At 42.4% G+C, this 23,211-nt stretch overlaps 1 protein-coding gene across 1 annotated transcript in view; it reads right to left on the minus strand.

Moving 5' to 3' along the window:
• RIPOR3 (RIPOR family member 3) overlaps positions 1-23,211 on the minus strand; it is a 55,126-nt gene that overhangs the window by 25,550 nt on the left and 6,365 nt on the right. Inside the window, exons 2-10 of the mRNA XM_044663829.1 lie at positions 22,074-22,220; positions 21,849-21,927; positions 19,012-19,035; positions 18,789-18,842; positions 17,170-17,319; positions 15,158-15,221; positions 14,333-14,376; positions 12,959-13,084; positions 10,508-10,653 (exon numbers count right to left, since the gene is read on the minus strand). Coding sequence (XP_044519764.1) covers positions 10,508-10,653; positions 12,959-13,084; positions 14,333-14,376; positions 15,158-15,221; positions 17,170-17,319; positions 18,789-18,842; positions 19,012-19,035; positions 21,849-21,927; positions 22,074-22,220 — 834 coding nt within the window. The remainder of the gene's footprint in view (positions 1-10,507; positions 10,654-12,958; positions 13,085-14,332; positions 14,377-15,157; positions 15,222-17,169; positions 17,320-18,788; positions 18,843-19,011; positions 19,036-21,848; positions 21,928-22,073; positions 22,221-23,211) is intronic.

Consider the following 23,211-nt stretch of genomic DNA (forward strand, 5'->3'; position numbering starts at 1 on the left):
AAAGAGTAGACAGAAGAAAGCCAGTCTCCTTTGAAGAGGTAGGGAGAGAGGGTTATCCCATTGCCATGGAACATGATATACTATCAGATTTTTTATATGTATTCATTGGTTTTCTTTGAAAACCGTATAATATTATATAATTCACTACATGGGACGGCTCTCTGGGAGGGGGAAAGGGAAAGATAAAGGAAGAAATTATAGGTGATATAAAGACAAAATTTACCAATAAAAATGTTTTAAAATCATGTAAACTGATATACCCACAGAAAGAAAAAAAATGCCAGGTAGTAGAAGCTGGTAGCTCCACGAACAAGCTTCTATGACCAGATCCTTCCATTTCACAATTCCCTGTATTGCCCTATGCCAGGCCTTGGGTCAAGCCTGGGTCAGTTCAACATGAAGCCTTTGTTAACAGGAGAAAAACTGCTGAGCTCTGAAGCCATGGCCCAGTGCTGACAACAGCCTGAAGAATTTGGGCATGAGGAAGAGAGACTAATCCTCCACAGTGGGACCTGGGAAGGGGCTAACTCTAAGCAACTCTCTTCTCCCAGCTGACCTGGGAACCCCAAGTGGGTTTTTTTCTTTTCATTTTTGATGAATACATCAGCATATAGTTGGATGCAGTGAGCTTTGGGTTCGAGAGCTGAGGTCACTAGTGGGGAAGAGTAGGAAGAAGAGACCAGGAAGCACTTGGCCAGCTTTGTCGCTTCCTTCTCCAGACTTCTCTTTCTTCATCTATTAAATCAGGAGGTTGGATCAGATCAAGGGTTCTTGCTGGTTGGGGGGAAGTGAGAAAAATCCTTGGAACTTGGATGGGAAGAAAAATTACATCTTTATTTTCACTACCCTTTGGTTTCCATTTTAATCATATGCATTTTATTCTGTACATTTTAAAACTTTATTCTTGGGAGACTGCAGGCTTCACTTGAATACCAATGGGCATTTTTGCCATTGGTGATACCAAAAGAGATTAAGAAAGATGATCATCTCCCTGAGTCTGTTTCTCAACCTCCTGATTTCCTTCAAGAGTCAGCTAAGAACAGGAGATCCTGGGTTCAAATATGGCCTCAGATACTTTCTAGTTGTGTGACCCTGGGCAAGTCATTTAACCCCCATTGCCTAGCCCTCATTGCTCTTCTGAGTGGAAACCCAATACATAGTATTGTATACAGAAGATAAGGGTTAAAAAAAAAAAGTCAACTAAGGGAGAGGCAGCTAGATGACTCAGAGGATTAAGGGCCAAACTTAGAGACCAGAGATCCTGAGTTCAAGTTTGGCCTCAGACACTTCCTAGCTGTGTGACCCTGGGGCAAGTCATCTAATCTTACTACTCTATTGCCTTGAAACCAGCTTACACAGTTTACTGGTTCTAAGACAGAAGGTAAGGGTTTAAAAATAAAGAATCTGCTAAGGAACCCTGGTACCTGGGCTCCTGGATTGACAGGCACCAATCACACTCTGCTATCACATGTCACTCTTTTAACCTGTCCAGGTGTTTGTCTCAGAGCCTCACAAAGCCAACTGAGACCCCAGCATCACCCCCAGCACCCTGATGTCTGCTTGAAAGCCTCTTCCTCTTTACTCTTAAAGGGTGTCATTGCCTTTAGGGAACCCTGTGCCCCTGCTCTGGGAAGGAAGTTTTACAGCCCGAAGCTTGTTTCAAAGGCAGGTAAGTAGCGAGTGGCATGAGACTAGACAGGGAGGGGTTCTGCCCTCCCAGAATGGACCTCTGGTGCCACAGAGTCTCGACCCCACACCCTCACAAGAAGGTCCTCTACAAATGACATCCTCAGCTAAAAGCAACTCAAGTTCTTTAAGGAAGCCTCCCAAAGTGAGGCTTTTACATCAAGCCCCAAACCAGCCTCTGTGGCTTCAACAGCTACTAGTTTTAAATTTCCAGGGCCCAGCAGACCAAGTGCCAGGAACTGTGCCCATGCTAGGGAGCTCTCTGCCAAGCACCAAGGCAGATTCCTTCCAGACGAGACTAAAGAGCTAGCCAGGGGGGTTCAGACTAGAGTGTGAATGGTGCCTATCAATCCAGGAGCCCAAGCACCTGAGGTGCTCCACTATTCTCCTCCATGCTGCGCTTCCTCCAGCCCTAGCCCACCTCCTCCATTCTAGCTTGAGGTGTACTTCCTCAGGAAGCTTTCCTTGATATTACAGCCCACTGGGCTCTCCCTACCTATTTGCTATCTGGTTTGCACCCTTTGGAGGCTGCCTTGCAAATCAACCAGCAAACAATGGTTTGCTTTCCAAGGCCCAGGCACTCTGCTAAGTATGGGGAGATGGGATGGGGCACAAAGACAAAAGGGGAAACTCATCCCTGCCCTCAAGGAGCTTATATTGCAATGAGGAAGCATAAATACACAAAGTAGACACCATACAAGACATCAGGGCAGTCAGGTGGTAAAGTGGATAAAATCTGGAAGACTCATCTTCAAATCAGACCTCAAGACAATTCTAGCTGTGACCCTGGGCAAGTCACTTAATCCCAACTGCGGGGCCCTTACCACTCTTCTGCCTTGGAACTGATACTTCGGATGGATTCCAAACAGAAAGTAAGGGTTTAAAAAAATAAATCAGGCCTCATATACTTATAAAAAATTATAAAAAAATTATTAGTAACAATGATTAGTAATTACTGTGTGATCTTGGGCAAGTCACTTAACCTTGTTCACCAGAGTTTCCTCGTCTCTAAAATGAACTGGAGAAGAAAATGACAAACCACTCGAGTATCTTTTTCAAGAAAACCCCAAATAGGGTCACAGAGTCAAACATGGCCTGAATGACTGAACAAGAAAAAAAAATAGAAAATATAGTACGCGAAAGGCATTAGCACCAGGGGTGGGAGATCAGGGGGACGGCAGGATGGAGACCAGGAAGGTTCTCTCAGAAGGCAGCCATGGAGCCAAATATGAAGGAAGCCAGGAATTCCAAGAGGTGGAAGTGAGGAGGGAGAGAGCACTCCAAGCCAGTGCACAGAGACAGGATGTGGAGCAAATGTGAAGAACCTGGACCTCAGAGTGCCAAGAGAAGAGCAATGATGCACAAGAAAATCAAGTTATAGAAGACTAACAGGAAGTGAAATAAAGCACAAACTGGGGTAGATGCCATAAAACATAGCCATGTGAGCAAATCACCTCTTAGGGAACCGGTTTGCTTTTCTGTAAAATGAAGGGGTGGGTTTAGGTGAACTCTAAGGCCCCTTCTAGCTGCTACACTTTCAGACCCTTGATTTCATTTGTGCCAGGCTCATGACATGGAAACTCCCTCCACTAATGCAGATCTTCACTCGGTCTTAAGAGAGTCCTAGAGAGCTGCTTTGAGTACCAAGGACTTAAGTGGCCTGCTCTGGTGATGGGTAATGAGGTAGATCAAGGCCAGCCTTCCACCTGTTACGCTGCATTAGTGGCCTTTCTTCTGTGAGCTTAGCAGTTGAAAAATCTCCATGAAACTAGAGTCAGCTTCATATGTGTCTGCGTATGTCATTTTTTGGCACCTGCAAATTTAACTTTCAGGACTTAAGGCATTGGCATGATTTTATTAGTAACAGCATTTTTATGTGCAGAAAAAAAATGAAGCGTGATGCACAAACAAGTTTATATCTACAAAAAGGAGGAAAATATTTGTAAAAGTGTTCATGGATCCACTCCAGAAAGAACTAAAGTATTCTCTTCAGTGTGTGATGAGAGAATTGGGAAAAAAATGGAAAAGCTGCCTAAGTTTGTAGGTAAAAGGATGGTGATTGGAGGCCTAGTGAACTTCCTGTCTACCCCCTGCCAATGAAGCTGAGCTAAAGAGCATCCCTGTTGGGGTCCTGCTGGTGGAGAGCCCCACTAGGCTGGGTGGTTCTTGTGACAAAGCCGCCTCCACCCTCTCCCTGTCCAATTGCCCTTGTCTGCATTTTATGGGTTACTTCACAGTTACTGTGTTAAGTAAAGCACAGTTTAGCAGAATTAACATATTACAAAGAATTATATGCAGAAAAGTATTATTTTCAGCAATTTCTAACAAAAGATTCGTTTTTGGCAATCGTGGGAACTTAACTCCATTTCCTATAGGTTCAATGTACTAACCTTCATTTTTTTTACTTTCAAACTTTCTAGAATTTAACCCCTGAAAAGCTGAGGATTGACCACACATACACAGATTATATATTTCAGAGGTGACGAGGTGACTTGCTCCAATGGTAGATGGAGTGTATACTTTAAAAAAACAAACCAAAAAAAAAAAAAAAGCCACCTTTCCCTTCTGTCTTAGAATCAATATTGTGTGTTGGTTCCAAGGCAGAATAGTAAGGACTTGGCAATAGGGGTTAGGTGACTTACCTAGGGTCACACAGCTAAGAAGTGTCTGAGACCAGATTTCAATCCAAGACCTCCCCTCTCTAGACTTCTCTCCATTCACTGATCTACCTAGCTGCTTTATAGGGCATATTTTTATCCCACATCACCCCCTTCCCCATACAAAGTATATATATATGACTGAAATCAGCATATATCAGATATGAAATTTCATATAATAATGAAATATACATGAAATGCTGGCTCCAATCACATGTAGATTTTCAACAGCATTACTGCTCTTCTTCAGTTGTGTCCAATTCTATGACCCCATTGCCCATACTGTTCATGGGGGTCTCTTGACCAAGATACCAGAGTGGCTTTCCATTTCCTTCTCCAGTGGATTAAGGCAAACGGAGATCAAGTGACTTGCCCAGGGACACACAGCTAGTGAGTGTCTAAGCCAGATTTGAAGTTGAGTCTTGACTCCAGGCCCAGCGCTCTATCCACTGGATCACCCAGCTGTTCTTGCGTACATATACACTTATGTGTGAAAAAACGTATAATGGAGAGACGGAGAGTGATATTATGAGGGGTACATAAAGCTTTAGGGGATCCTATAAGTTGTTACAACTTCAAATGGGAGCCTGGTGATGGGATTGGGTGATGGTCATCTGAGGGCTCGTTTAAGCTGATTTTGAAGAAGTTCATCACTAAAGTAAGCTGCAGGAAAACAAAATCTTTGACCATAGCAACTTGGTACACAATTATCTACTAAGATGAAACAAGGAGATGGGTGTATTCTCCTTTCATGAGCTATTTCAGGGAAATAAATAAAAGTGGTTGTGGGGAGGGGGAAAGTTAGATGGAAAACATAAGATTCTATAAATACAAAGCCCTTGTTATTTTTTAAAAAGTCATTTTTTAAGTTGTTTTTTTTTTTTAAAGAAGTTTGCTACTAGGGGAAAACACATTATGGTAAATAAATGAAAAATAAACTTTAGGGGGAAGCAGAATGGAAAGCTAATAGTTTTGGAGTCATGAAAGGCTTGTGAAGAAGATGACAAAAGGCTGAAATTACTTGCATGGCTAATCACATATACCCTCTATTCAGAATGCAGGTAGGTATGAGGAGAAAAAAGGTCCCCCCATCCCTAAAGGGGGCAGATATGGTTTCCAGCCATTTTCCCTCTAAAAAAAGAATACTTTAAAGAATCATCAGCTACCACATAAATCTTCATGTATCACCAACAAAGTCCAGGAAGCAACAGATAAAAGAAATTCTATTTAAAATAACTTTAGATAAAATGAAATACTTGGAGAGAAGAGCTGGTTATCCACCAAGACAAATCCAGGAACTATCTGAATACAATTATAAAACCGTTTCACACAAATAAAGTCAGATCTAAACAACTGAAAATACATCAATTGCTTTGGGGTAGGTTGAGCTAATATAAAGATGACAATTCTACCTAATTTACCTATTTGGTACCAAAGCAATGAAAACTTATTAAAAAATTATTTCATGGTTCTAGAATAACAAAATTCATATGAAAGAACAAAATGTGAATTGATGAACAAAAATGCAAAGGAAGGTGACCTGGCAATACCAGATCTCAAATTGTACTAATAAAAAATCATCGATCATCAAAACAATCTGGTACTGGCTAAGAAATAGAGTGGTAGCAGTGGAATAGATTAGGTACACAGCAGAAAATGGCCATATTATTCTGGTGTTTAATAAACCCAAAGATACAAATTTATGGAATAAGACCTCACTATTTGACAAAAACTCCTCAGAAAATTGGAAAATAGTATGACAGAAACTAGGTATAGACTAATGTCTCATACCATAGACCAGAGTAAGGTCAAAATGGATATGTGACTTGGACATAAAGGGTGCTACCATAAGCAAAATTAGGGAAGCAAGGAATAGTTTCTATCAGATCTATAGATAATGAAAGAATTTATGACTGAAGAACTAAAGAGAATGCATTACAAGACAAAATGGATAATTTTGACTGTTAAATTTTAAAGATTTTGCATAAACAAAACCAATGCAACCAAGATTAGAAAGAAAATAGAAAACTGGGGTGGGGGAGAATTTACAGCAACTGTCTCTGACAAAGGTCTCATTTCTCAAATATATAGAGAAATGAGTCAAATTTATGAGAATGTCATTCCCCACTTGACAAATGGTCAAAGGATATGAACAGGCAGTTTTCAGATGAAGAAATCAAAGCTATCTATTGTCATATGAAATAATGCTCCAAATCATTACTGGAAAAAATGCAAATTCAAAACTCACATCTAGCAGGTACCACCTCACATCTAGCAGGTTGGCTAATATGGCAGAAAAGGGAAATGGTCATCGTTGGAGGGGATGTGGGAAAATTGGGACACTAATGCACTGTTGGTAGAATTGTGGACTGATCTAAAAGAGCAATTTAGAACTATGTCCAACAGGCTATGAAACTATGCATACCCTTTGATCTAACAATACCACTCTAGGTCTGTATCCCAAAAAGATTAATATGAAAAAAGGATATATATAGGTAAAGATATAGATATACAAAAATATTTATAGCAGCTCTTTGTGGTGGTAAAGAATCAGAAACTGAGGGATGTCCCAGCAACTGTGGAATGAACAAATTGTGATGATTGTAATGGAATATTGTTGTGCTATATAAAGTGATGATTAGGAAGGTTTCAGAAAAACTTGGAAAGATCTACATAAAGTGCAATGAGCAGAACCAGAAGAACATTATATATAGCAACAGCAAAAATGTACTATGAAAAACTGAATGACGTAGCTATTCTCGGCAATACAATATTCTAAGACATTCCCAAAGGACTCTTGATGAAAAATGCTATCCACCTCCAAAGAAAGAAATGATGGAGTCTGAATGCAGATCAAAGCAGACCATTCTTCATTTTATTTTCTTCATGAGTTGTTTAAAATGTCTTCTTCCACAACATGATGAAATATGTTTTGGATGACAACATATACAGTCAATATCAAATTGCTTACCAACTAAGGGAGTAGGGCAGGGAGGAGAAAAGATCATTTGGAACTCGAAATGTTAACAAAAGCCAAAAATTGTTCTTGGTAAAAAATTAAATTACTGCCCCTGGAACCCTGGGAACAGCAAAGAGTTAATACTAGATGTGGTTGCCCCCTGGCCATTCCCTAGAGTGATGTACATCTTCCTGAATCATCTTAGCAGGTGCAGCCATTGCAGCAGATGGCAAGACTAGGGCCATTGTCACAACTAAAAAAAACAGGCTGAGGACAGGAATGAGCTCCTTACAGTCACCCTTCCTGCTGCTGTCCAAGGCCCAAGATGGCTCTCCATCTTGGGAGATGCTTTTGAGATTTTGTTAAACCTTTTGACCAGAGCATCTGGAGGCTGGATCCAATGTATACCCCCTTCAATTAGGACTGGACATTAATCCACAATCTTGGACAAATCTTTTAAATCTTTGAACTTGTCTCGGTCCAAGTTCATCTGTGAAATGGACAGGTTGGACTCAATAACTAGCATTTATATAGCACTTTAAGGTGGGCAAAGTGTTTTTCTAACATCTCATTTGATCCTCACAACCACGCTGGGAAAGAATGCTATCATCTCCATTTTATTAATGGGGAAATGAAAACGGAGAAATTAAATGACCTGCCTCAGATCACACAGCTATAATCTGGGTAAAAGAGCAAATCCGAACTTAGGTCCTACCTGAGCATCTAGCTACCTATGACTCAAAATTATCTCAAGCTCCAGCCAGCTCTAAATTCTATTAACCCCTCCACAGCACTTCTCTTGCCCAAGGGCTAGGCCCTTCCACTTTGATTCAGCAACTCAGAAGAAGAGTTGTGCTAAGCTCTGACAATATCTCCTCCCGGTGCTATGGAGTATTCCACTTTTTGTTTGAGCCCTTACTTTCTCTATTAATGTTATCAGTTCCAAAACAGAAGAGCAGTAAAGGCTAGGCAGTTGGGGTTAAGTGGCAGCTATAAAGTGTTCAAATTTGATTCCAGGACTTTCCATATCCAGACCTGGCTCTCTATCCACTGAGCCACCTAACTGCCCTGGATTTACACATTTTATCCCAGTCACCCCAAGAGAGAGGGTAGAGTAAAAAGAACCAACCTTGAGCTGGATGTAAGAAATCCTATATGCCTTGGCCAAGTCATTTTTACTTCAGTTAGCCTTAGATTCTTTATCAAATGAAGAGATTTCCAGCCTTGTGGGTCTTATACAATTTGAGCAAATCACTACAATCTAATAATTGTTAACATTTATATAACTCTTTAAGGTTTGCAAAACACTTCAGATATTATTTGATCTTGACAACAACTCTGTGAAGTGGAAGTGTTATCATCTCCATTTTACAGATGAGGAAAATGAAGATCAGATGCATCAACTGACTTGAAAATTTGCTTAGTCCTGAAAGGTATTCTTAAATTCCTATCCTCTTAAGAGACTTGCATCAAATTACCCAGCTGATAAGTGTTGGAGTTGGGATTTGAACTCAGGCCTTTCCAAGTTCCACACTATCCCCTGCATCATTTAGTACAGGCTGATAATCTGGAGAAATGTTCGGTATTTTACAAACAGGAGAGGTTAGCATAAGATCTTAAGAACGGTGCGGGGGGAAAAAAAAGAAGGGAAAGATGGCCATGGATCTGCTACTAACTCCACTATGGGATCTTGAACAAGTAATAGACTTCCAGACTTTGGTTTTCTCATCTGCAATATGACAGGATTAAATTAAAATGATGACGGATTTCACTGAAAGTGGCATCTAGTCCAACTCCTTCCCCAAAAAGGTATCCTTTCTACAATTACTGGACCAGTCATCAAGTCTCTGCCTACAGCGCTACAGTGATGGAGAACTCACTACCTCCTAAAGCAGACCCATTTTTGGAATTTTCTCCTATCAGGCCAAAAAACCTGTTATTTCCCCCGCTTGGTTCTAGTGCAGAAGTCTGGTCCCTCCTTCCTCATCTTTGCCCTTCAAATACTTGGAGATTAACTACTCCACATGCCTCTGGCTGACAGATCCCCATACACTAAAGTTGTGTATCATCTTGCCTTTAGTCCCTTCACTGTCCTGGGTGCCTTCCCCAGGATGAATTCCAGTCTATCAACAACCCTGCTTAAAATATGGCCCCAGAACTAAAAAGAACCAAAGCAACGTACACTGGAATTCTCCCAGTACAGCCCTTTCACCCTTGACCCTGGCTGACCTTCCAGCATACTAGACTTCCAGATTTTTCCTCATGTTTCCCTAGCTACGCCTCTGACTCCCCCCCTCCCAGGCCAGAGGCCTCTAAAATACAGCCTAGAAGCACTAGGTCCCTTTCCTACTTACTCTATAGCTATGGCCAGGTTGGGCACAGCATGCCCCTTCTTCACCAACCCGTGTCAGGACCATCTGGCTGGTGTAGCTGCCCGGGGAACTGACAGCATCTGGCTAGCTATAGAGACGGCTTGCTTCGCTTAAGGGAAAAGCCTCTTTTTCTCCCCAGAAGGAAAGTGTAGCAAAGGCTTATCAACAAATGACCAAAAAGATACCAAAAGGAAAGAGTCCGGAATGTCTTTTCTGTGTTGTTTTTAAAGTATATTGGGGTCAGATCTAGCCTGACCTTCTCCTTTTCTTAGCAGTTATAAAGAAGAGGCTAAAACTCTTGATGGCAGGAAGGGAGGGAGAACACACAATTTTTCTTCCTTCTATCATTTGCCTTCCGTTCCTGCAAGTTTTTTCCCCTGCCCAGAGCAGGAAGCGCCCCACAATCTTTTGCCTAGAGCAGGTGAAGTGGAAGGTTAGTTGACCAAGGCTGGAATCCTGAGCTCTTCTGGCCAAAGCAAAGGAGGGTGGGTTTGGGAGAGCGTGCCACCCACCCACCCTCATCAACAAGGTCACTCATATCAAAGTTGTCTCTTCCCAGAGCACTGTGGGCAGCACTGCTGTGTGGGAGAGGGCCACAGGGGGGAGCCGCCCAACTCCAGCAGAGGCACTGGCCTCAAAGATTTCCGACTCCTTTTCTTTGAAGCTCGTACCTTGGGGTCCAAGAAAGGCCACGCAGAAATATTTTGGTTCGGGAAGTCCATTCTGTGGACAGACAGAGGCCTTCAGGTTCCTGCTTGTGGGGCGTAGAGCATTTTAAGGACCCTTTTGCGGGGAGGGAGCATGGGGTGCAAGGAAAGAGAAGTCATACTCACTTCCAGATAACTTCCAGCTGTAACTTAATGGTTCCCAGTTCTGTGATGTCCACAACAATGATCTGGGGCCGAGTAGTGAAGAAGTCCTCAAGTTGACAGGTCACTGTACCAACCAGCAATGTGGACAGGCCCCGAAGCTCTATGACCTATAAGGAATATCCACCAACCCCGGTCCCTTGGCACTCCCCAAAATGGCTGGGACTCAGTGGCACATGTAAGAGAGAAGGAAGAGAGACCTGGATCCAGCCCTTGGGGATCCCACTCCCAACTACTTGCTGCCCTCATTCCTGTTTTCTTTGCTACAACATCTATTTATTATCAATAATATGGAAATAGGTCCTGATCAATGACATATGTAAAACCCAGAGGAACTGCACATTGGTTACAGGAGGGGAGGGAAAGAACATGGATCGTGAAACCACGGAAAAATTTTCATGATGATTCAATAAAACTTAAAAAATAATAAATAATAAATAATAAAATGAAAGAAGCATCTATTTATGTATAAAACATTAGGAAGAGATTTAAAAAAGATTCAAACACTTTTCATAAAGTATCTATAAGCTAATAAATGAAGGGATATACATATATAACAACTGATACAAAAGAGAATGTAAGCAGTACAAAGAGAGATCCAAAGTAAGATAAAAGAGAATTCAACTTGAAAAAAGGAAAGGTGTCAGGGAAGGCTTCCTGGAAGAGGAGATAGCCAACTCAGACCCTGAAAAAAAGGAAGGATTTCCAACAGAAAATAGAGATAGAGTAACCCAAGGCATATAGAACCTATAAAGAATAACAGATTAGAAACGTAAGGTTAGACTTCCAGGAGCTAAGATGGCAGAAAGAATGCTTCCAAGTACCCTTAAATCCACCTCCAAACAACCACAAAAACAGTCCCAAAATAAACTCTGAAGCAGCAGAACCAATGAAAGACAGGATGAAACGGTGGTTCCTGTCCAAGTCAACATAGAAGGCCGGTAAGAATGACCTGAGGCTTGGAATCCAGCTTGATTCAGTACAGGTGGCATCTGAACTAGGCAGCTGTGGGAACCCTCAAGCCAGCTCAATCAACCCTCTCAAGTGCACACCGCAGGATCCAAAGGCAGCCAGGCCACCCCCCAAGCATAGGAGTAAACCAGAATATAAGCTCAAAACAGTACATTTCCTCTACCTTAGAAATAGAGTTGAACTTCAACATGATATCAAGTTCATGGGGGGAAAAAAAAGACTGGAAAAAATGAGCAAGAAATAGAGAAACAAGCCTAACCCTAGAAAGCTACTTTAGCAACAAGGAGCATCAAAAAACAAACTTGGAGGAGGACACCAATGCCAAAACAGAAATATATGAAGCCCCAAAGGAAAGTGTAAAAGAGTATAAGGTCCAAAAAGAACTCCTGGAAGAGCACGAAAAGGAGTTAAAAAATCAAATTAGAGAGGTAGAAGACAAACTGGGAAAAGAAACGAGAGTGTGGAAAAAAATTCACTGAAGAAAATAATTTCTTTAAAAAAAAGAAAAGAGAAGTGGGAGCAGCTGGGTGGCTCAGTAGATTGAGAACCAGGCCTAGAGACAAGAGGTCCTGGGTTCAAATCTGATCTCAGACACTTCCTAGCTGTGTGACCCTGGGCAAGTCACTTAACCCCCATTGCCTCACCCTTACCCCTCTTCTGCCTTGGAGCCAATACACAATATTGACTCCAAGATGGAAGGTAAGGGTTTTTTTATAAAAAGAAAAAGTTTGTGTTAAATCACAAAAAGTCCTCAAATGCTAAAATTAGGAGTTTTTGCTAACTTCGGTAGTTGATGGAGTTGAAAGGAAAATGTTTTGTCAAGCTTAAAACACTGTATAAATATGAATTATTGTTACTATTAGGTAGATCATGTGGTGTCAATGTTTTATTTTTTTCTTTTTTAGTCAAAATAACATGACCAGAGCAGTATATTAGGTCATGATGGTGATTTAAAGAAAAAGATTAAAAGTCATAAAAAGCAATTTCAAAGAGGTTCTGGAGTCAAATCTTATTTTACAGATCAGAAAACTGAGAACCAGAGAGGTTAAATGATTACATAGGATCACACAGCAGTTAATAAATGTTTGAGACAGAAATTATAAAGATAGAGAAAAGAAGAGATAAAAGGTCTGAACCAGGGTACTGGCAGTCAGGCCATGCTAGAAACTCTATAACTTGGCAACCAATGAGATATATTCCTACTCTTCCCAAAGACAGTTTAGATGATGGTCCATGAAAACTGTGGAAGTTGCCCCTTTGGTTGCTTGGGTCATACTAAAAGCCAAAGGCTCTCCTGACAGATAAATATGGGAAGCCTGGGGAAGAAAGAGAAGCAGAGGTGCTGGGACATGGAGACCTCATCTGTGAATCCATAAGACAGATAAGCAGGTGGCTTAAAAGCTCAATGGGTTCTCCTCCTTTTCCCCTCACAATCAGTCTTACCTTGATTTCAAAGTGCTCATGGAGGATGGGGATGAACACTTTCTCTTCCTCATCCCAGGTCTGGCTGTTATCAGTCTCAATCTTGCCCTTAAGCTTCCACCTCTGTCGACCCAGGCGAATGAATACCTGAGAGTCAGAGGAGTAGAGAGAGTGCCATGTTGGCATCTTTTCTGATTTGCTCTTAGAACTGGTTAAAGATCTTCAAGTCAGAAATAACCGCGCAGAACTGATGCAGATCATAGTGAGCAGAACCAGGAGAACAAATAATATAACATCATAAACACAAACAACTTTTAAAGACTTAAGAATTCTGATCAACAAGACAATTCCAAAGGACACATGACACAAAATGCTATTTACTACCCCAGAGAAAGAACTGATTACAGGTCGAAGCATACTATTTTTCACTTTTTTCTTCATGTTTTATTTTGTTTTAATATGAGTCTTCTTCCACAACATGATCAATGTGGAAATATGTTTGACATTACAGCTAACCTAGATCAAATTGTTTACTATCTCAGGGAGGAGAGGAAAGGGAGGGGGAAAGAGAATTTGGAATTCAATTTTAGAAAACAAATGTTAAAATTTGTTTTCACCTGTCATTGGACCAATGATAATGTATGTTGCAACCCAACTCCCAACCTAAATGAGACATACATTTTTATATGGGGCCAGTGAGCAAATTTGTTTTGCTTGACTGTATATTTGTTACAAGGATTTTGTTTTTCTTTTTATCTTCTCAAATTAAGAAGAATGAAAAGGAAAGTAATACTTATTGAGAAAATGTAATGACCTTCTAGGAGAGGTGGAACATAACATACTAATTCTGAACAGTTCTAGGTGCCACATTTGAAAGACAATCAAAATAAGACAGAGAAGGGAGACCGTGTCAACTAAAGACTGACGCAAAGGATTCTAAGAGATTGGAAAAAAGATGACTTGGAGGGAAATGCCAATTCTTAAAAATCTGAAGGGCAGTCATATGAAAGAATTCTGTGTAGTCCCAGAGGGCAGAACTGCATGAGGAAAAGTGGCAGAGGCAGAGGGCAGAGTTCCCCATCGCTGAAGGTCTTCACATGCTGGCTAGATGACCAACTAGTAAGGGCATCTTAAAGAGAATTCCTGTTCAAGCTGGGTGGGGCTAGATAGCCTCTGAGATCCTAGGAATCTCATGAGAGTTTCTGCCAGTGTCTTCTAAAGTCTAAAAATAAGCACCATTCTTGGGCCAAGCTCTTCTCTTTAAGAGCAAGGCAGCTAGACTATATGAACAACTAGGAAAACATCCATGCAGTCAAGTGACTACTTGGGTGGAGAAGAATAGTCTTTGTGTTAGTCACCTAAGCAAACAGGTTACTTACTTTGTCCTCTGCCTACCTCATATTGATCTCCTGGACAGATCCGTGCATACCCCACCAGCCCTGAAAGACAAATATTCAGGCATTAGCCCCCTTCCTCAAAGGGGCGCTCTCCCGCCCTTCTCCAACTTGCCACTAACTAGCGATGACCTTAGGTAAGTCACCTTTCTCTATGCCCTCAGTTCCTTCATCTATAAGAGATCCATTCAAGATCCTTTCTAGCTGCAGAAGAATAGGGGAAATTCTTGAAAAATGGTCAGCAAGAGAGTCTCAGTTTACCAGAGGAAGCCATTTTTTAGGAACTTGCCCAATATAAAAGGGACATATCACAAACAGCTTATGTTTTTCAACCCAACTTTATGGAGAAGAGTAGGTCTACCAAATCAACCTAGGGATCCAATCCAGAGACAAAGAAGAAAAAAGACAGCTCTTCCTCCTAATTAGTCCCAGCAAAGCTTCCACAGTCACCAAAACAAAGGGAGAAGGAAAAAGTAGGGTTCAAGAGAGATCCAAGTGACTTGTGGAAAAGTCTCAGGCTAAGTCAAGTGTAGTCTAGTAATTGGACTCCCCACTGTGCTATCCTGTCCCCTTTGTGGAACTCAGAACCCAAGCAAAACTTCCACTAAAGCAAATTAAGGATTTGTGGGTGCCCTCTATAAGGTCAGGTCATTATGACTTACTCCCTCTCCCAGAAGGCAGCCTATTTCCCCTCCTGGTCACCCAACAGCCCCCCTGACTCGGTATAGTCGATTAAGAAAATCTAGTGGCTAAGCACAAGGTAAGTAAGGGGTGGGGAGTAGAAACTTCTTCCCTAATCCTATCCTGAAGACCACCACCTAATTACCTTTCATCTTCACGTGAAATTCCCCCAGGTGCACCTCCAGGGCCCCTTCAATCAAGCACATGTCCTGCAAAGTCCCACAAAGCTTCATGTCATCAGATTGCCCATTTCTGTTCCTTTACCTCCCCCCTTCCACCCAACCCCCAAGGCTCAGAAACAGCCTGCTCCTGTCCCAATCCAGCCAGGAAATGACTGGAGATTCCTAGGACATCATCACACCAGAAATATTACGGGCATTCAGCCCTGCTTCCCTTCTACCTCTGGCCAGGTCCAGGACCAGGAGGATATTAGGGAGGGCTGAATTCTAAGGATTTTTTCTCTAAAAATTTAGTTCATCTCTTGTTTACTAACAAGCAAGCCCAGATGTAGCAAATTATGCTGACAGAAGCACCCTGAGGCACCATTAAGGATAAAGAAGGAAAGAGAATGAAATAAACATTTATATAGTACCTACTATGTGTGCTAATCTCTTTACAATTATCTCATTTGGTCCTCACAACAACCCTGGAAGGCAGATGCAATTATCTTCATTTAAGGAAATTCAAGTGACTTGCCCAGGGTCACACAGCTAGTAAATGCCTGAGGCTGGATTTGAATTTGGATCTTCTGGACTCCAGTCCAGTGCTTGGACCATCTTGCAAACCAGTTGCCTCTACTGAGAGCTGAGTGAATACAAATTTAATATAAGTTTCTATACATAGGATCTCCTGGACTCCTTACTCATCTTACCCCCAAGCCAACACTTTGTACTTTCCTATCCTGTATAGCTTGGCTTCTTTTGATTTCCTATGTCTAGGACACCCTACGATTCCTTCCCCACACAATCTGCCATCCTATCTGTCTTTCAAGGTCCAGTTCATATGATAACTCCTCCACGATGCCGTCTCTGATTGCTCCAGAGGAAGTAGAACCTCTGTCAGTCTCAGGAGGAGAGAGACTACAAGAAGAATGGTAATTGAGAACATGGAGAGTCAGAAAGAACCAGAGAATGATTACTATTAGTATGAATAATATTTCAATACTATTGCTCTATAAAAAACCATGAGCAGGATGGTTTCAGAAAAACCTGGGGATGCAGCTAGGTGGTTTTGTGGATTGAGAGCCAGAGACAGGAGGTCCTGGGTTCAAATCTGGCCTCAGACACTTCCCAGCTGTATGACCCTGGGCAAGTCACTTAACCCCCATTGCCTAGCCCTTACCACTCTTCTCCCTTGGGACTGAAACACAGTATTGATTCTAAGGTGGAAGATAAGGGGTTTGAAAAGAAGAAAAGAAAAAAGAAAAACCTGAGAAGACTTACATGAGCCAATACAAAGTGAAGTGAGTAGAAGAAGAACACCATACAGAGTTTCGACCCTACTGCAAGGGTGACCCTCTGTGAAAAACTCAGCTACTCTGATTAAGACAATGACCCAAAACAATGTCAAAGAAAAATCCACCTCCAGAGAGAATTGATGAACTCTGAAAGCAGACTGATGTGTTTTTTTTTCTCGTGTTTTATTTTGCCAACATGGCTAATATAGAAATGTTTTACTTAACAACAAAAAAAAAAAAAATACCAGGAAAGTTCTATGAAAATTTGGGGGTTGGAAGAGATTATTTTCGCAATCAGGGATTGAAGCACAAGAAGAAGATAAAAACAGATATCCCCTCCCCTTTGACCTCCCTCATGCCTATCACAGGGCACTTAATATTTGTTGAATGACTCAGTGAGCTTCCCCCCCAGACTGGTACAAACTGTGTAAGGCCCTATTCCAGAGCCAGGAATGTAGCCCATGTCAAAGAGTTTATTTATGTAAGGGAATTAGTTTCACTTAGCACTAAGGACATCAGTTAGTTCATCTCACTGAAACAAGGACTGGGGCAGTTTTTCTTCCAGACAGCATCAATGCTAACTTCCCATTTTCCATTCCTCTGGGCCCCAAGGGTCTATCCCATTTTACCGGGAACCCCAACACCTTGAAAAGGAGCCTCCTGGAGAGAGGGCTTCCATCCTCCCTCTCTCCATCCCCTACCTCAGTGCACTCCTGGAGGTTTCTGTACAGCTCCACCAGGCTCTCCCGGGAAGCCTTCGTCAAGGGAGACAGAGAAAAGGCCTGCTGCATGTTGGAGGCACCATCTCGAAGCCGCCACTGGATACAGTAACCTTCATAGAGCTCCTCCACCTAGAAGGATGGACAGAGATATGCAGGATTCCCCTCTCTGAGTCTCTAGTCTTTGAGAGTCTAGATTAGCGGCTGGAAATGGGCATCTTTGCTTTCAGCAGAGAGAGGGGAGGCTGACATTGTGCCTAGGATGGTAAGGATATGCCGGCATGAAGGGTAAAATTCAAGACACTCAAGTTCCACTAATTAGCTCTTAGGAGCTGGGGAAAGTCCTAAATGTTTAAGAGGTGATGGGGAAAGACAGACAGAAGGAAAGAGGAAAAGAGGGAAGGAAAGAAAGACAGAAGGAAAGACAACCAATCTAGTTCTTCCCTCCCCCTTTCCCACTATTTTATAGGAAGAAATTTGAGACTCAGAAAAGAGAAATGTCACATCCAGTGGTACATAAGGTACAAACTTGGGACCCAAACCTAGGCCCTCTGACTTCCAATATAGTGTTCTACTATATCACTTTGCTTTTCCTAAGCCTCAGTTTCTTTACCTGTTAAATGGAGGGTCTACTACCTGTTCTGCTTCATAGAGATGAAATCAATTAAGATAAAGAATGGGAGACCAGTGAGCAAAGATGAAACAAAAAAGGTGAGAGACTGTTATTATTAATAATTACTTGGGCCAAGAAGTTTGCTCTATAACTCAAGTGAGTTCCTAGTCTACATCTTCAGATAGAAACATGGAAGCCAGAGAAGTTCTTCCAGCATCTACAACATGACTCTAGATCAGGTTCTCATTTTAAAAACCAGAGATATCCTCATTAGAGACCTCCAACGGTCAGAGGCTTTCTACATAGGCGAGAGGGTGGAGGCCTGAGGCAAGTTCTCTCCCAGATTCCCACATAACACAAAGGTAGAAATCATAGCTTTCTCCAATCCTCTAGCAAGGCGGGTTCGACTACTCCCAGAGAGACAGCCAAGGTGGAAAGACTTCAACGGGCCTGTCTCCAGTTCATTCCCCAAGTCCTCGCCAGAATCCACATGTTCTTTCAACACTCCAAAGGCAGGGGAGGCATGTTGGTGTCTGAGAGCAACACTCTCCTTGCTGGACAATTCATGCTTATGGCTCTGTCTCAATTGACATCCCTCCCTCCAGTCCCAAACAAAGGGATGCTCCCCGGTAGTCTGACCCCCTCTCTGAGGCTACAAAGATGAAGCAGACAGCATCTGGCAACCAGGAGTCCCATCCTGCTCCACAGGCATGCCATAGGAACTCATTCCCAGAAAGCAAGCAGCCTGATGATGAGCACATCTGGCTAGCCAACACCAAAGAGTTGCTCCAAGGACATGGGACACCTGCATGCATCAAAGCCCTAGGCTGGGGACGTAGAGCAAGCCCAGATCATCTGGCCAATGGTGAACCATCTCCCTGGGAGAAACTAATAGGAGCTGGCCCTGAAGTCACTGTAGATCTGGGAAGAGGGCCTGGAACTGTCTTCCCCACTCATCCAATCTCCCCAAGGGACAGCCCAGCCTGACCTTGCTGATGTGGAATTCCATCTTCCGAATGTGCCTTTCCACGGAGCGTGTTTGCTTTCAAGGAGAGAAAGAATACCCTCAGTTGTGCTTTGTCAGCAGTCCGTGGCTTCTATCCTATTTCATCACAACCTCTGTTCTCTGGACACATACACAAATACGATTTCCCCCCCATCTCCTCCCCGTCCCCACGCTCCTTAGACAGACAAGAAACAGTTATACTTACTTTATCCAAATCATAGTAGAATGCCTGTAAGAGAGAAGGCCTTTCAATATGAAGCATTTTACCCAGGGCCCCATGAGACAAGGAGTTGTTTTCAGAATGCAAGGAAGCAGGAACCTAGATCCTCCAAGTACCCATTTTTTTATTCTGTTCCACAATTTTGCTTGTTTTCAGTGAAAATTGTTTATGGTATGTATGTCCTTTGAGAGCACTCCATCCCCCCAATCCTAATTCCTGAACAGGGAATAGAGTTCCTCTGCATTTATGCGTCCATTTTATAAAGATGTTTGACAGGGGACAACTGGGTGGCTCAGTGGATTGAAAGCCAGGCCTAGAGATGAGAGGTCCTGGGTTCAAATTTGGCCTCAGACACTTCCCAGCTGTGTGACCCTGGGCAAGTCACTTGACCCCCATTGCCTAGCCCTTACCGCTCTTCTGCCTTAGAAACAATACATATAGTAGTGAGTCTAAGAAGGAAGGTAAGGGTTTAAAAAAAAAAAAAAAAAAGATGTTTGACAGAAGCCAGGAAAGACAGGAGGAATAAAGTTGAAGCATTAGGGACCACAGTAACTTGAAGTCCTACCAGAAATAAAGATTAAACATCTCTGAAACATTCACGCCATTGACAAAGATGGATGAGAATCGGAGCAACTTTTCAGGAACACATCCATTAAACAAAGTGGGAGGAGGAGCATGACATCCAAGGAAGAGCTCCAGACTGGGAGCTGGGACACCCAGGTTCCAAGCACCATTCTTCCCCTAATTTATGATGTGACATTGAATGCCTGTCTTCTCCTGTGTAAAAGGAGGGTGATCCTGCCTGCACAGGGCTGTTGTGACCTCAGAGTGAAAGAAGGCAGGGTGATATCGAGCTGGAACACTAGGGTCAGGATTCCAGCCACATGGCCAGGGGCAAATAAGTCACCTTCCTCTCACTTGTCTTACTCAGCTGTAAAATGGAGATAACAGAAGACTTAAGTGCCTGGCAAGATTATCCTGTGGTTTGAATGAGTGTCTATATAAAAGTGTTTGGCAAGTTTCAAGGTGCTCTATAAATGTCAGCCATTATATGGACACATAATGGTCATGTATGTATGATAATGGCTAGGAAGATACTTGAGACAGTCTTTTATAGTTTAAAAATGTTAAGGGATTGTTACTGTTAAAAGTCATATTGCTGCTTGCCATAATCAGGGGTCAGGCTCAGAACCCTCCGGTGGAGCTGGTGCAGAGCAGTTTGCCAGTTCCTCTCACTGCCTTGTCTTCTGTGGGGGAGAAGGAGGCAATGTACTACTAACTGGTGGGAGGGGAGCCTAATCTAATAGTCTTGTTCACAAGAGTGTTCCCAGCTAAACTGCAAAGCCTGCCTGACTTTGGAGAGTCCCTGAGGAAGGAAATATTCCTCCCCCTACCCCCAACCAGGTCAGAGGAAGAAGAGAAATCAATCAACATTTATTACTGGCTTACTGTGTGTCAGGCACTGTGCTAAGCACTAATGATACAAAAATTGGTTTAAAAAAAAAAAATCCTCCTTGCCCTCGAGGAGCTTACAATCCTCTAGAGGAGACAGCACAGAAACAAATATATTCAAAGAAAGCTACAAGCAGGAAAACTAGAAAATAATTAATAGAGGTCTAAAACATTGTGACTTGCCCAAAGCCACAGCTAAACAGCAGAACAAGGATACAAATTTTAAGTCACAAGACTAGATTTCAAGGTGGAAGGGGATGCCAGACGTCATCTAGTGCAACTCTCTCATTTTTATAGATTTTACTGAAAATCAAGGCCCAGGAAAATTAAATGACTTGCCAAAGGTCAAAGAGTTGGGAGGCAGGATTTGAACCCAAGTCCTCTAGATCCAGAGCTCTCTATCTTTTATTGCCTTTTCACTTCAAATCCAATGGCTCTTTTTTTTCTTTTTTTTTTTTTAAATAAAACCCTTACCTTCCGTCTTGAAGTCAATATTGGCTCCAAGGCAAAAGACTGGTAAGGGTGGGCAATGGGGGTCAAGTGACTTGCCCAGGGTCACACAGCTGGGAAGTGTCTGAGGCCAGATTTGAACCTAGCACCTCCCGTCTCTAGGCCTGGCTCTCAATCCACTGAGCCACCCCCAACTGCCCCCTCAGTTTCTTTTTGATCCATAATATTTTTGTGTTGTGACATAGTTTAATTTGCTCACTTATTCAAGTTTTGTTTTGTTCTTTTAAAACAAACACCAATATTGTAGATTTCTGGTAGTTTTGATTTTTTGGCTTTTCTAGGCCTATTTCTGAGAATATTGAGGAAATCATTTCCCTTGTGGGTTCTCACTCCTCCATCTTCCTGGAATTCCACTGGAAGAACTTTGAATTCATCAGTGGCCTTGACTATTTAGGCCCACCAAGGACAAAGAGTAGCCAGAATGGGCAGCTGGCCTAGAGGAAGGCTACAATATTAAATTTTCTTTGACCTTTTCTCCCATGAAATAAAGCTGTCACAATTTCCTTAGCATTCATAATAATTGCAGCTAACATTTATCTAGCACTTGTAAGTTATTCAGAAGTACTTTACACACGATATCTCATTTAATCCTCGCAACTCTGCAGGTTAGGTGCTATTGTTATCCTCATTTTACAGATGAAGAAATCAAGGCTGAGAGAGGCTAACGTGACTTCCTGAGGCCTGAAAGGGTACTAAAATCTGTGATGGATCCAAAAATCAGGTCTTCCTACCTCCAAACCCAGCATTCTATCCAATTATACCACCTGGCTGCCTAATAATTTTTATAAAAAATATATATTTGTCTATTGCTCATTTGATCCTCAGGACCACAATTCCACCGTCAGCCAAAGACCTCTTACCAGTCTGGAGTTTCTTCTGATGTCTTTGTGACGGCCAGATAAGTAATCAAGCTCAGCCTGCTGGGCACAGAGATATTCCCTGAGAGGAGGGAACACAGAACAAGAACAGGATTTGATTCACAAAATGAGATGGTCAGAAAGAATTCTAACAAGTGAGTCAAACACAGAAAACCAGTCCCACTCCTCCTTGCCCCTCACCACACCCTCCCACCCTCACTTTCTTACTTAAGGCCTTTTTTCAAAGCTTCAAATATCCTCTTTACTTGCTGAGGCTTGGGGTCCAGGCAGGGGGTCCCCCGACGCAACGTGGCATAGATCTTGGAGGATTTCATGGGCACCTTGGATCTCATCGAGTTTCTGTTGAGAGACTTCCTATGGGAGGAAAGAATACCACAGAACAGTCAATACTTATAGAAAGAAAAAAAAAAAAGGAAAAAGCCCACCACCATGTTCTCCTCTGAGGAGTGCTTCCAAGGAGGTCCCACTGGGGCGCCAATGGGAAGTGTAGAGGCAGATGGCTGGCCTGCTCTGCCCCCAATAACATCATAATTCTCATTTCTAATTCTCAGAGCACTTTGAGGTATGTCATGTTCAAATAAAATAACAGATCCTGGGAGATAGATATTATCCTCCATTTTACGGAGAAGGAAACAACCCCAGAGAAGGGCAGGTTATTTATCACAGGAGAGGATTTCGAGCTAGAAGAGCCCACAGAGATCTTCTAATCCAGACCTGTCATTTTACAGAAGGGGAAACTCAGGCCAGACAGTGAATGACTTGCCCAAGGTCACCCAGGGAGTGACTAGCAAATCTAGCATTCAAACTAAGATCCTCTGGCTCCAAATTCAATGCTCTTTTAACACTCAAGCAGTACCCTGTCTCTCTCTGCTGCTGTTCAGTTGTTTCAGAAGAGTTTGATTCTTCATGACCCCATTTGGAACTTACTTACGATGCTGGAGTGATCTGCCATTTCCTTCTCTACTCATTTTACAGATGAGGAAACTGAGGTAAACAGGGTTAAATGACTTGCCCAGAGTCACATAGCTAGTTTGAGGCCAGATTTGAACCCAAGAAAATGAGCCTTCCTAACTCCAGGTCCAGCACTCTCTCTCCACTGTGCCACCTAACTAACTGCCCACTGTCTCTCTTATCTAGATCTATTCAGCACTGAATACATATTGACTCTTCTCAGTGCTCTGTGGCAATGGCTACTAGATACTGTCTGTTCTGTGGTAGCTGCTATAACATAGTATCTGCCCTCAGAGACCTTAGCATACAAGGAGATGACCCAAGTCACCGGAAGAGGCAGGATTTGAACTCAGGCTGACTTCCAAATTCAAGAATTCTTTTCCCCACTATGCTA

This window comes from Gracilinanus agilis, chromosome 2, assembly GCF_016433145.1.
Source record: "Gracilinanus agilis isolate LMUSP501 chromosome 2, AgileGrace, whole genome shotgun sequence".
NCBI lineage: Eukaryota > Metazoa > Chordata > Mammalia > Didelphimorphia > Didelphidae > Gracilinanus > Gracilinanus agilis.